Genomic DNA, 13,271 nt, shown 5'->3' with positions numbered 1-13,271 from the left:
TGACGAAATACTTAACTATATGGAGTTTACCTTGTTTAATGGAAAGATTTAAATTTGTATAAATGTGATTCAAAATTTCCAGAAAAAGTCTATCCTGCTATGACGTGCAAAATGTCATGGGGATGTATTTGATTTTGCTGAAGTTATGAGGAGGTAGAAAATCAAACTTCAATGGGACACTATCTTTAACCTTAATTATAACCTTTTGTGAATACAAGAACTAAAAGGGATCCGGACTCAGGTCCTCTGCCTTCCAAATAGGTGTCAAACACTAGTTTTGGATCTGGATATGGATTCTGGACTCATTTCTCCCACAAAGTTTGGAGGTGTTCAGATCTGAGAGGTTGAGTCAGGCCCATCTCTCTCTTTCTTTAAAGAGATTAGATTCATGCACACTAAGACTATATCAGGCCAAATTCATTCCTGGTGTAAACCCACTGAAGTCAGTAGAGTCACACCAGCATTATGTGAATTTGGCCCATAATGTCTAGAAATAAATTTTTTCCCCAAAAGTGGTTCTGAACGTGTTTACCCCAAACCTGAGCTGTGTTTTAAGTTGGTAATCAAACCCCAAACTGGGCATGTTTCATGTGCTTTTGGATTTGGTTCCAAACATTTTACATAGCACTGAGCTAGAATCAGATCCTGTAAAGGATTGAGCACCCTCAACTCCCATTGACTACAGTGGGAGTTGAAGGAGGGAGGTACATCTCAGAATCAGGTTCTTTTCCCACTGAAGTCAAGAGTGACTGTTATTTCTATGGGCATTGGAACAGGCCTAGAAGTAAACTGGTGTTGCATCTCAGGATCAGGTTCTTTTCCCATTAAAGTCAAGACAGACTGTTATTTCTATGGGCATTGGAACGCCCCTAGAACTAAATGCAAAGGACATAGGGGTTCAGGGCCAAAATCTTCAAAAGCAACCAGTGATAGTGGGTGCTCATCACTTTTGGAGAACCAGGCCCCTTTAAGTGATTTTGGGCACACAAAATCGTTAGGCACTTTTTAAAAATCTTGCCCAAGACTTCTAAATTTTATGGGGCTGATGCTCCTCACACTTACACCAGTTTTACACAGTGTAACTGCATTGACTTCAGTTAAATAGTTCCAGAAGGGTAGCCGTGTTAGTCTGTATACAGCAAAAACAACGGGAGTTCTGTGGCACTTTAAAGACTAACAGATTTAATATTTGTAGACATAAGCTTTCGAGCTGAAATCTCTCAAAAGCTTATGTCTACAAATATTAAATTTGTTAGTCTTTAAAGTGCCACAGAACTCTCATTGTTTTGACTTCAGTTAAGTAATCCTGATTTACTCTGCTGGAAGATCAGTAACGAGGATGTAGGCCTTTTATACTACGCTTCATGAAGATAGATTCTAATCCAGTAGTGTATAAGGAAAGCGTTGTGGTTTTTAGGAGGATAATAAGGAAGGTAGATTTATACTATGCACAGAGGCTTTTAAAAATCTATTCATTTAGTATCCAAAATACATACTGTCCTATACAGGGAGCAAAACATATTTCAAGAGTAAAAGTAAACATAACCATTATCTTTTCTAAAATAACCAGTATGATTTTAAAATATCCCTGGAGTAGTTAATAACTTAAAATCATCCGCTGTCTCGAGTATAAAAATAAACTTCTGAATATTAAGATTTAAAAAAAATGATGAAGGACTTAATCCAGCACCCCCCAGTCAGGCAAAATTTTCATTGAAGCCAAAGGGCAGTTTTGCATTAGTAGAGACGGTAGGAACTGGGCTGTAGCTTGTACTGTTGGAAGTGCCTTATGAGACACTTCCATCTAATAATCATCATGGGTTTTCATGATGGGTCACCTGATGCACGTATTCATTTGTAGCACTAAAAGAGATGTAATTGATGGTGCACATAAAGATAGCTAAACCGTGCTGCACTAACAAGTAGTGCACATTCACCTTGACTGCAAAATCTTTAGGGCAGATGCCATCTTTTTGTTCTGTACTACTAATATTTACTACGGAATGGGTTGTCAACCTGGGTGTCGTGACCTCTTTCTTTACAACTAGAGGAGACATCGGGGTCCTGAAATCGTGTCTGTTTTAACACACGATTGTGGTATGGAAAAGGCTGAGAACCACCGTGCTAGAGCATTGTTTTTCTCAGTAGAGGGCCAACTTTTGCTTTTGGCATGAGCGAGCACAGCACAGTGGGTACAGTGGCAGCTCATGTATAGAGGATGTGGGGGCACCGCCCCACTCCAACCAAGGTATGCCAAAGCACACACAGTTGTTTGTGTGTTAGAGACACAGAGAGAGAGAGAGAGAGAGAGAGAGAGACTCAATCCAAATTGCAAGCACAGCAAATCTACAACAGCCTGCTATAGATTTGCTGTGTTCACAATTCATATTTAGTAGCAGCCCCAGGACATTCTTCTCCACCAGCACTGTGGCACATTCACAGATTGTGCAGTCAGGGTCTGACAGGAGGCAGACTGGAGATTTTGAGTGGGGTTTGTAGCGCTGGATTCAGGGCCCCACCTGCGTGCTCTGCAGTGACTGCAGAGTGCTCTAAAGTATTATGTGCCCCATATAGACCCTGTACACAGGGCGGTGACAGGGTAAGGCTTCAGAGCACTCTGCAGTCACTGCAGCCTGGGGCTTGGGCAGTGAATCCAGCAGCACAAACCCCACTGCTTGTCCTCTGTCAGGTCCCGGCTGCACAGTCCGTGGAGAGGAGAAGCCGAAGGAGAAACTGGCAAGAAGCTGAGGGAGGCCCTGGGGAAGCAGGAAGAAAGGCCAGAGGCGCAGGAGAAGAGCCACTCTACTGAGTGGGTGAATCTGTCACCCCCAGCCTGGGAGATGAAGAAGCTTCAGGGGTGTGGGGTTAATGGAGAAGGGAAGCATGGGGAGGGTGGGGCAGAGTAAGCCCCAGGGGCTGGGAAGAAAGGAGGAATTAAGCTGAAGGGAGGGGGAAGGAGGGAGACTTCAGAAGTCAAGGCAGGACATGGGAATTAAGGGAAAGAGTTCCCAGAGTTCTGGGGCTAGTGGAGGAGTTGTGTAGGGGAGCCTGGGGGTTTCTGCTATGCTGCACTTGCCCCAAAGTTCACAAGCCACCACTGAGGTCCATGTGTGTATAGAACTCCTTCAAATGAAGACATGTGCACAGCTGTACCTGAGAGACCAGTGAGTGTGTCTGTACTTGCAGCTGTGGCGGTGCGAGCCCCCTTTCAATGAGTCATACCTGCACAAACTCTCCCTGAGCTAGTCCGCTAAAAATAGAACATAGCCGTGGTGTGGGATGGATTAGCCGCCCTGAGTACTTTTCCAGGGTTTCAGATGGGCACCTCCTCAGGGCAACTAGCCCCGTCTGCCACTCCCATTGCATTGTACTTTAGCAGGCTAGTTCAACAAGAGCTAGCACAGGTGTGTCTCCTCCAGCTCGGACTCACACTCCGCCCCGCTCCAAGTGTAGATATACCCTTAGAATGAAGCTATATTCAGACTAACTAAGGCCTTGGTGCACTCCCATATTTACTGTCTCTCTTCCAGATCTGATTTGTTGCTTTACAGAGATGATTTTCCCCCTGCACTGCAAATGTGCCCTGGAATCTGGAAGCCAAGCCAAATTCTTTCTGCCTGTTACCGTACATGTTTACCAACAGTAAAAATTCTAGGCCAGATCCTGGAATGTGGCTGCTTGGTACTGCACTGACAGCAGTTTCTGGCTGTAAATCTGGTTAGCTCAGTCCCAGGAGGATCATCCCAGAGCAAGAGAGATCCTCTGATGGCCCAGAGCTGGTGTACAGACTCCTAAACTACCCCCAGCCCTGTCTGCTTGCACAGAACGAGGTTAGAGTAAAAAGGGTAAGACCAGGGCATCCTATACTGCTCTGGTCCCTGACTGTGGTTTCAAGGCTGCTCTGACTTACACTGGAAGACCAGCCATGCACACAATAGACTCAGTTTTGGGATAGCATTTGCTGGGAGGGGCTTTACCCCTCCATCAAACACACACCTCAGCTTCTGTGGTGTGCAGTTTGGCCAGATCCCAGAATCAGATCTCTGATCTCAGCTGACAATGTAGCTGATAACACACAAGGCAGGATAAAATCCAGCTTGTTCTCCTCTAGCTGTATTTGCTCTGCAGGGCCTGTTACTTCTCAATCGAGTAAGCAAAAGCAACTGAAAGACACAGATGGAATAGGCTTGTTGGATAAGGAAGCATCAAATTTCTAATCACAATTATTTTAAAATGTACTGTTATTCTCTCAGACGTATTAAAACAGTGGTTCTTAATTTCTGTTTAATTCTGCATGTGACGTCGGAAGAGATTCTTTCATTGGCCCATCCTTCTCTTCCCATCTCACAACAGTCCACAGCCTGGTTCCCAAAAGGTTCTGCGGGAAGAGTCTTAGTTTGAGATTCTGTGTATTAAAACAACAGAAGTCTATTTATTTTAACAGCCTTTTTAAAAATCACTGCTAACAGTTCTATTTTGCTACCACCAGGTGAAAAGAAATTTGTAGAAGAAGACATAGGATTTGAAGCGGAAACCTTTCTCTGTGATGTGGGGTTGGAACGAAATCTTGTATCCTTTGGCTTCGATGTCCATTTTAATGCAATCCAGCAGGTCAGAAATGCTTGGCGTCGCCTTCCAAGGGCCGAACTTCACCACCGATTTCTTATCCATGTCCAAACTGTTCAGGGCATCGTGACACTTGGCTGCGTCCTCCTCGGTCCTGACCACACATACCATGACACTGGACTGGCGGGATGCTACTGCCTCCGCCCTGGCGATGCGAATCATCACCTCAATGTTCTCACTGTAGTTGGGCACGCGGGCCAGGAACTGCTTCCTTGCCACCACCTCACCAAAAATCTGAGGGGAGTCCTCCAGCTGCTTGACCAGAGGCTCGATGTCATAGAACAATGCCTCTTTATACACGTCCTGGATGCATTGGGTGGGCACCTGGTTACTACGGAGGTATTCCAAGATGTACTTAAAATAGGTGCCTGGCCTGTCAATGAAGAACTTCCCTTCTGAGTCAGTCCTGAGCTTGGGCTGGCCAGTAAACATCGCTGCCAGCTTGGAGCCAGGGTGTTTCTTCAGAGTGTTTAGTGTTGTTGTGTACATCTCCCCGCCAACATTTAACTCCACAATCGGTGACAGCTGCAATCACAGGGGAGAAAACACCACACCCATTACATGGAAGAGCAGCTGGAAATTGGAATGAACTGGCTAATGTCACTGCCCCCAACTGGATGGACTCAGAACTCCTCACCTCTGTGTCTGAGGCCATATACTGCTCATACCAAGTGTCCATCTAAGATACTTATATGATTCCCATTGTCACAATATTTAAGCACCTCACACTCTGTAATGGATTTTGCCTCGCAACACCCCTGGGAGGTAGGGAAGTATCATTATCCTCATTTTATAGTTAGGGAGCTGAGGCACAGAGAGACTACGTGACTTGACTAAGATCACACAGGAAGTTGGTGGCAGAGCAGAGACTCGAACTTGGGTCTCCTATGGCTTAGGTGAGTGTCCTAACTGCTGGACCATCCTTCCTCTTTCCAGTCTCCCTTAGCTCAAGTGACAGAGACTGATGCCTTGGAAACAGAAAGTGCTGATTTCTCTCCCTGCTATTGTGAAGTTTCAGCCAGGTGATAGCAACAAGCATGAGGCCAGCCAAGGATTTGTTACAGTAGTGTATTAACAACTAAAGTTTTATTTTCCTCTCCCCTTGGTTTGGGTTTTCCCTTAAGAGTTGGGACAAGAGCTGTGTGAAATTTTAGCAACAAAACCCCAAATTCATTTTACCTAAAAGCTGGACCAGATTTGCTGATCACCCACCACTGAAATGCAACCATTTCTGGGGTGGAAGATAACAGCTGTTTATCAAGACACCATAAAACTTTCCAACCCTTTAGGCTAGGAGGTGAATATACCAATCTAAAGCTACAGGGGGGGGTCACTGAAATTTGAATTTCTGCAGGCCACTGGAGTTAATGTCACCACTTTTGTGAAAAATGCCATGGGGATCTTTGAATGCCCAGAGAGGTCACAATCGTAGTTTTACTTCTGATGGCTCCTCCAGCAACACAATACCCCCAGCGCTGACTGATGAAAAAGTGACACAGCACCCCTTTCTGCATAGCCACTTTATTCAGTGCTCAGTGCAGCAAAGTGGGGGGAGGGAGGGAAATGGTTTTCTTGTTTATCTAGAAGGCAGCAACAAAGCAGGTTTGCGTTCTCTAACACAATTACTCCTGTAATGCAAGTCACGTGCATTATACTGCTGTGACCACACCTAACCCCTGGAAAAGCATCAGGCACAAAATAGACTTTCTGTTGTAGCTCATCTGCTCTTTTTCATGCACGTAGGGTTTGACTTTGCAAGGATCAGCTCTGGCAGGACTAATTGCAAGCTTAAAGTGCTTTGTTAGGTCAGGGCGCTCAAGATTGAGCCTATAACCAGACAAGTAAGGGGGAACATGAAGGTTACATATAAGCTTAGGTCCAAAGGAACAGTGAAATAAAAAGGGCCTGCTGCTCCATTGCCCTGCAGCTGGCACAGTCATTTACACCAAAGCAACGTGGATGTACAATGGTGTTATTTAGACTGGAAAGCATTTTACACCCACTTGACACAGATGTAAATGACTGCGCCAGGTGCAGGGAAAAGGAGACCAAGGCCCAACAATAGTTATATAGTGGGACCTTGCTAAGTGTTTTTATACCATCCCACGCACCCAACAAATCCCACCTGAACACGAGCAGCTTCACCCCACTTCCCAGCAAACATCAAACAGCAGGAGTAGGGGAAATGAGGTCTTAGACTCCTGAGCCTTCACTCCTTTTACAGAAAGCACTACAGAACATTTACAAAGGGCCGTGGATGACTAACAGCAAACTACTCTGTCAGAGGAAACGAACACATTTTACATTCCCTAGTGCACCCTTCTTAACAATTTTACCATCTCCGTTTGGTTACTCACTAATAGTAACCCTTGGCAATGTGGAATAATGGAAAGAGCATTTGCTTGGGACCAGGAGACCTAGGTGGTAGTCCTGGCTCTGCTACTAGCCTGCTGGCTAACCTTGGGCAAGTCACTGCCCAGCTCTGTGCCTCAGTTTCCCAATCTGTAAAATGGGGATAATGATACTGACCTCCTTTGTAAAGCGCTTTGAGATGGCCTGATGACAAGTGTTATAGAACAGCTGGATATGGTGATTGGGGACTCTCATTATGCTGCAGCTATGCTGGGGTAGCTCTTCAGTGAAGACGCTACCTGAGCCGTATGTGTAGGTACTCCACCTCTCCGAGAGGTGAATTCTCCCATTAACCTAGAGCTGTCTACACTGGGTGTTAGGTCTGTTTAAAAGTTTCCAACAAACTTAAGTTAAAGTCAAGTTAATTCCCTTCAGTTCAGGAGCAGAAATCACTGTGCAGAGCAGGTGTTGCTGTTGCCAGAAGCCTGGTGTCTAAGTTAGTAGCATCATTCTGCTCAGAATGGGCAATGTGATCAAACACCTATCAAAGGCTTTCATGCAGTCACCTCTCTCTGGGTCATAACTGGGTGCTGGCTGACCCCCGAGTCTCAGAAATGGCAAGCAAGGCAAAATGCAGCGTAACATCCGCAATGGGGCAAAGGGGGGCTGCTTCTCCCACCTGCAAACTGCTGAGACCCCCTCACCAGACAGAACTGTGCCAGGCCCCTCTCACCATTTGCAGACCGCTCGTGACTTGTTTCCCAACGGATCTGTGCTCCGAGGAAATGCTCATCTTCCCCAGGCCTGCAGGGTGAAGGAAGGGAGCAGAAGGCTCAGAGAGGTACAAGAGGAACTTGCTGCTTGGCACTCAGGTCGTGGCTTCTCTCAGACTCTCTCCTGGCCTCCGCCCAAGGGGTACAGGATAGTCCAGGCTCCTCTCTCTAAATCCCTCTCAGCTTCTGTGCAGTGGCTCAGGTCTGTTCCAGGTTCATGTATGTGACTCCAGCCCAGCCACTGTCCGAGGGGCGCAAGTTTGCCCAGGTGCAGCTCTGCCACAGGTTATAGGTGTGAGAGGGCTGAGCCTGAAAGCGGAAGTGTTTATTCTGCAGACCTCTGGCAAGTAGCACACAACACCTTGTGGGGGCAGGGCACACCTGGGCTGGGTGCTCAGCACGCCCCCCTGTGATATCAGCACAGTGACTAAACCCCAGCCAATCCCTCCCTGTGCGCAACGCCTGTCCGGGAGCACTGCCATCTGTGATGACTGTCTCACTGAGTTGGCAGTGGTTGCACCCTGATGTCCCAGCCCTTCGGCTCCTGTTTTAAAGACACAGTACGTGGGTTAGTCTGAACCATTTGTCCCATAGCTCACATGCGCTATGGCCAACAAGTTAAAACTTGGATGCCCGTAAGTGGCTGTGTTTTCCGGAGTGCTCAGACATTAATTAATTGGTGCAGGTGAAATAAGACCAGAGCTGAAGCTCCTTTCAAGCCTGAATCTTTTTTTGATAGTTCACAAATGTTTGGTTAACATCCCTGCCTCACCCCGTTTTTTTTCCACACACCTGGAGTCACCTGGGATCAAAGGAAGAAAGCACCAGAAATTCCTTGGTTGTGGTATTTCCAGCCTGGCTGGAGTGAGGCAGCATCAGAAAACTCACAAGGGGGATCTGTGCTAATGAGATTTCCAGCCACATTTTTAAATCACAGAGGTTCAAATAAGAGTGAATATAAACAGGAACTCCAACTGAGATAGGGTGACCAGACTCCCGATATTATCTGGACCATCCAGCTATAAGGGGCTTCCCCTACCCCCCCTCCCCCCCCCCCCCCCCCCCAAAAAAAAAAAAAAAAAAAAAAAAAGTGCCCTGATTTTTCACACTTGCTATCTGGGTACCCTAAAAGGAGAGAGCATGCTGAATTAAAGACCTGACCTGAAAACAGATCTGAAATTCAGATCCACAGCAGAAGCTTGCAATATGGCCTCATCGCTGCTCCACATTTTTTGAGGGTCACCCATTACGTTTGAGACCAGTATGCCCTCTCTCTAGTCGGTCTGTCTTTCTTTTGCACAGCATTCTCACAGCTCAACTATGTCAGTTTGCAAAGGTTCGTGCCAACTCCTTTTCTGGTTTTGCTTTTTGTGGGTGCACCCCATCTCCCTCCCATGAACTGAGCTTTAAAGTTTAGTCCAGAAAGAAGCACAAAGTGAAAGGTATTTGAATTTGCCCTGAGTCACTAGTGTTTGAAATTAAACCGATCATCTGCCAAGACTTGATCAAAGCTGGGTCGGCCCAGGTTCCACTGAATGACTCATGCACCTACGTGAACTTTTCGGTGAACTTGGCCCAAGTCTTGATTTTATGATGAAACCCAGACCAGACGAGTGTGACCTGCTGTGAGGTGATGTTGAGGGCTCAATAATAATCCGAGTCTGCGTTGCTGTGCATTCTTTTTAGTGCGGGTGCTTTTTTCTCTTTACTAGGCCTAAAGAGTTAACAGAGCTGGAAGCAGTGAAACCTGAGATGTCCTTGGGGGTGCCAGAAGTTGTGTGAGTCTCTTAATAAATAAACAATCAAGACTCACTGGAAAACAGTGAGAGTTGGCAGGTCTGATTTTCCAGGTCACTGATTTTTGCAAATCCCACATGGAGCCCACTCATTTATGCCCTTCAACATCCTGGGTTTAATCCACTGGAAAACCTGAAGCTATTGACTGATATAAATTCAAAGTTCGTTCTGTACAGTGAGTCTTTGTTACTGGAGTCACCAGCCACTGTTCCAGCAGCTGCAGGATTGGAGGGATGGAACCTCACCACTCTCCCCTTGCAAACTTTTAACTAGAGAATGCCAAATAAAGAGAGGCGAGGTTAGCGTTGCTAAAGATCATCAGTAGGATTATGCAAAACCAAAATCAGGGGCACTTATGCCCCTCAGCAAGATCTAAACATAAGCCCTGCAACATCACAGCACAGCTCACCACCACTTAAGCAAAGGGAATAATGCTGTTTAGGTGTTAGCAGTAGTAGACTGTTTTCCTCTGGTGGACCAGCCTCTTGAAGGGGTTGCAGTTCCTGAACCTCATTCACTGTGCTCTTACCCCTGCTTTAGGCTGGGTCACTTACACCAGTGGGTGACAGTGAAGAATCAAGGCCAGGGAATGTGACGCATTTCGAGTTGTTTGGCTGAAAGGCGCCGTGTCTGTGAGCAGTAAGATTGTTGTTGCTGCGCTGCTGAGCGTTCAGAACCCTGTTGACAGCATGGCTTGGTTTAAGATGCTGTTTCATGAGTTATATGAGTTTCGTGCTATTATATGAGTTTCTCCCAGTTGGATTTTTTTGTTACAGAGTTTTGATTTCCAACTGCCAAATCGCTCCCATTTGAAAATGGGGTTAAAAAGAAACTGCCCTCCCCACCCCAGCTCCCTTCCTCTGAGTGGGCACGTCACTGCATAGTTGTGGACATTGTATGCCTGCTTCTGAAGCGGCTCATATTGACCCCGCTAGAGACAGGAGGCAGGACTAGAGGGCCCACTGGTTTGGCCTGTTTGGCTGTAACCGTCCACCCTGCGGGGCTGCAACAGACTCCTGCAAGAGGCTTTGCGCTGTCAGTGTCTGACTCCAGAACAAAGTCCTTTGCACCAGCACAACGTGGAAACAGTGGCTCTTGCAGCTGGGTGCTCTTCTCTTTTGCTCCCGGTCAAAGAAAGGTTACTTGGGAAGATTGCAGGGGGAGCAAAGAATGTCGTGGAAAAGCACAGTCAGTGTTTTGGGGGGAACTGAGCGAGGCAGAGCTGAGAGAGGGCTCTCAGTAGCTCCCCACAACCCATGTGATGGCAGCCTGCTGATTCAAGTCTCACTCTTCTTGAGAAAGGGGGAAAAAAGCAGAGACCTTGAAAGACTCCATAGCGACGAGGTTCCTGGGTTTCCCACCATCAGCATCTTCATTGTAGCTGCTGTTCTGTGTGCCGCAGGGAAAGCCCTTGCAACCATTGTTAGGCAGTTAATTAGGTTCCCCCCTTTGGGGAAATACAGGCTAGAAGCTGGAATTTGCTTTGTATTGGATTGCTATTGCAGCCCAGCTCTCTGCCTTGGGCTGGGCCTTGGCAAGAAGCACTCAGCAAGCTGTTGACCTGAAAATCCCTGAAAGCTGCTCCTGATTTCCCGATTGCACTTTCCTGACCTACCGGTCCGCCAGCCGGAAGAAGAGGAGAGTTCTTAGAACTATTAATCAAGAAGGCGAAATCTAGCAGGCCCACTAAGGTCACACTCCAAGGCCTCGGGAACCTGAGGTTCTGGCCAGCTGTTGGTTGGTAAAACTGACTGATGTTCCCGCTCTTTGATAAGACTATTGCTTTTGCCCTTCCCTCTCCGTTCAACTTAGCTGTCTTTGTGCCAGCGTTTGTGTCCTCTCTGGTTCCTTGTCTCTGCTGCGCACCATGAGTATTGTGTGCTGGAACTGTTCTTGGCGGCCAGGCAACATCCATTGTGTACGTGTCCTCAGGAGACATGGAGGCACCCTGCTGACACCGTTAGTTAATTAAGCCAAGTCTAGTTGCTACTAAACAGATGATGCCACCAACCAGATCAACTCTACCTTAGGAGCTCAGACCCCGCCAGGCACATTCAGGCAGCTTTGCATAGGGCAGCACTGCCTTTGTTCCTATTGCTGTTGTGTATGTGAAAACCCACAACAGCAATAAACCCTGTACCATTCCCTTGGTAAGGGGTGCTCTGCATCAGTGTGAGGCTATGTACAGATCACCTGATAGACTGGAGAGAGGATAAAGGAGCTGTTATATCCTATGACATTAATAGTTTTTGTGGGTTCTCTCCCGTCTGGGAGAAGAGGTTGGTGTGTAGCCAGATGGAGAGTAGCCAAAGACTTCCGAGAGAACTTGGCTGCTAAAGAGGGTCACAGAGCAGTGAGATGGGGCAGGGCTGAGATCTCTAGGCTGTGCTCCACTTTCCCCATAGTTCCTTAGAATCTATGGTGATCGGAGGCCAGCTACTCCATGAGACTGTGAACCACTCCCGTCACGGACTGCTCACAAGTCGCTTGTCTCTTTTCCATGGCAGAGGAATACTACTTAGATTGCAAAACTCTTTGGAGCAGCGGATGTCTTTTTGTTCTGTTTGTACAGCGCCTAGCACAAAGGGGGCTCAGTCCATAACTAAGGCTCATAGCCACTGCTGCAATACTAGAGTAGTATGGCCTAGTGGATTGCGCACTAGATTGCTACTCAGGAGACCTGGCTTCTGCCTCTGGCGTGCTGGGTGACTTTTGGCCTGGGTTTCCCCTCCCATAAAACAGGGTTAATGATATTGACCTCTTTTATAAAGTCTTTGTGTTTACCCAATGCTAAATAACTTGACAATGCCTTTTACTGTGAATAAAGAGGTGCTTTTTATTTGGTATAAATATTGTATAAACTTAACAATAAACTGAGACAGCTCCAAGCTGTTACTGTGGGGCCGTCAGGAAAACAATATCAGCTGTAAATGTATTCTTTTTAGCGGATGTATTTTCCCAACAGATTGGAAATGCCTCTTCGGTTCTGGGTTTTTAGAAAAGCAATAGGAAGGTTAGTATTTTATAGCTCGTTCTAAAACAAGACCTGGTTAAAAATTAAATAAAGAAATGAAATACTTAAAGAAAGCTGATTCTGCGACGTAACCTGAAATAAGAAAATTAAAGTATAGGGGAGTGCATGGGCTAGAACTAGAACAGGAGGAATTCCTGTCTCTGTCTGTATCCATCTGTTGTCTCTTATCTGATACTTAGCTTGTTAGCTCTTTGGGTACAAGGGACTGGCTTTTTGCCCTATGTTTGTGTAGTGCCTAGCACAATAGAGTCCTGGTCCGTGACTGAGGCTCCCAGGCCCTACCGCAATACAAATAGTAATAAATAATTCAGCAAAGAAAAACATGTAGAAGCTGAATATCAGGAAACTTTTCCTAGCAGGGAGATCTGTTCTGCTGTGGAATAGACTCCCAAGGAAAATCCCGGAGGAGCCATTGCTTGGATTGGTTTCAGCCGGACTGGACAATCAAATGCACTCTAGGGGAGAAGCAAGGGGAGTAGATGACAAGTCTAGTATCTGTAATTCTGTGGAGGTTATATCTGTTTTTTAACCACTGCTGCTTTATCTGTTATTTTGACAGGGCATTCGCTATTCACCAAGGCTCCCAATTCAGCAGAGCTCCCCAGCCAAACCCAATTCAGATCAACCTCTACTTCTCTGAGAGCCCAGCATGTAATTTCAGAGTCAGATTTACACCCAGTGGCTCAGAG

The 13,271-nt window shown here is 46.5% G+C and overlaps 1 protein-coding gene across 2 annotated transcripts; it reads right to left on the bottom strand.

Annotated features, from left to right (window-relative positions):
* Positions 1-4,027: 4,027 nt before the first annotated feature.
* KCTD14 (potassium channel tetramerization domain containing 14) lies at positions 4,028-9,028 on the bottom strand. Of its 2 annotated transcripts, XM_067533215.1 has the most exons (3): positions 8,913-9,028; positions 7,712-7,782; positions 4,028-5,151 (listed from the first exon to the last, which is right to left on the bottom strand). In XM_067533215.1, exons 2-3 carry the CDS (start codon positions 7,769-7,771, stop codon positions 4,480-4,482), a joined length of 732 nt encoding a protein of 243 aa, XP_067389316.1. In that variant the 5' UTR covers positions 7,772-7,782; positions 8,913-9,028; the 3' UTR covers positions 4,028-4,479. The 2 variants fall into 2 exon arrangements, with proteins under 2 accessions (XP_067389316.1, XP_067389315.1); XM_067533214.1 differs by lacking the exon at positions 8,913-9,028 and having other exon boundaries at positions 7,712-7,989.
* Between the last annotated feature and the right edge of the window lie 4,243 nt (positions 9,029-13,271).

The sequence above is a fragment of the Emydura macquarii genome, unplaced genomic scaffold (assembly GCF_026122565.2).
Source record: "Emydura macquarii macquarii isolate MOO-44397 ecotype Brisbane River unplaced genomic scaffold, CSIRO-AGI_Emac_v2 contig_3328, whole genome shotgun sequence".
Taxonomy (NCBI): Eukaryota; Metazoa; Chordata; order Testudines; family Chelidae; genus Emydura; species Emydura macquarii.
Note: the sequence above shows the minus strand (reverse complement) of the source record. Positions and strands in the feature narration are given on the sequence as shown.

Coding starts and splice junctions, on each gene's coding strand:
- KCTD14 (XM_067533215.1), bottom strand. CDS start 7,771: ATGAGCATTTCCTCGGAGCACAGATCCGTTGGGAAACAAGTCACGAGC. Junction 5,152..7,711: donor TCACGAGCGGTCTGCAAATG/GTGAGAGGGGCC, acceptor CTGTGATTGCAG/CTGTCACCGATTGTGGAGTT.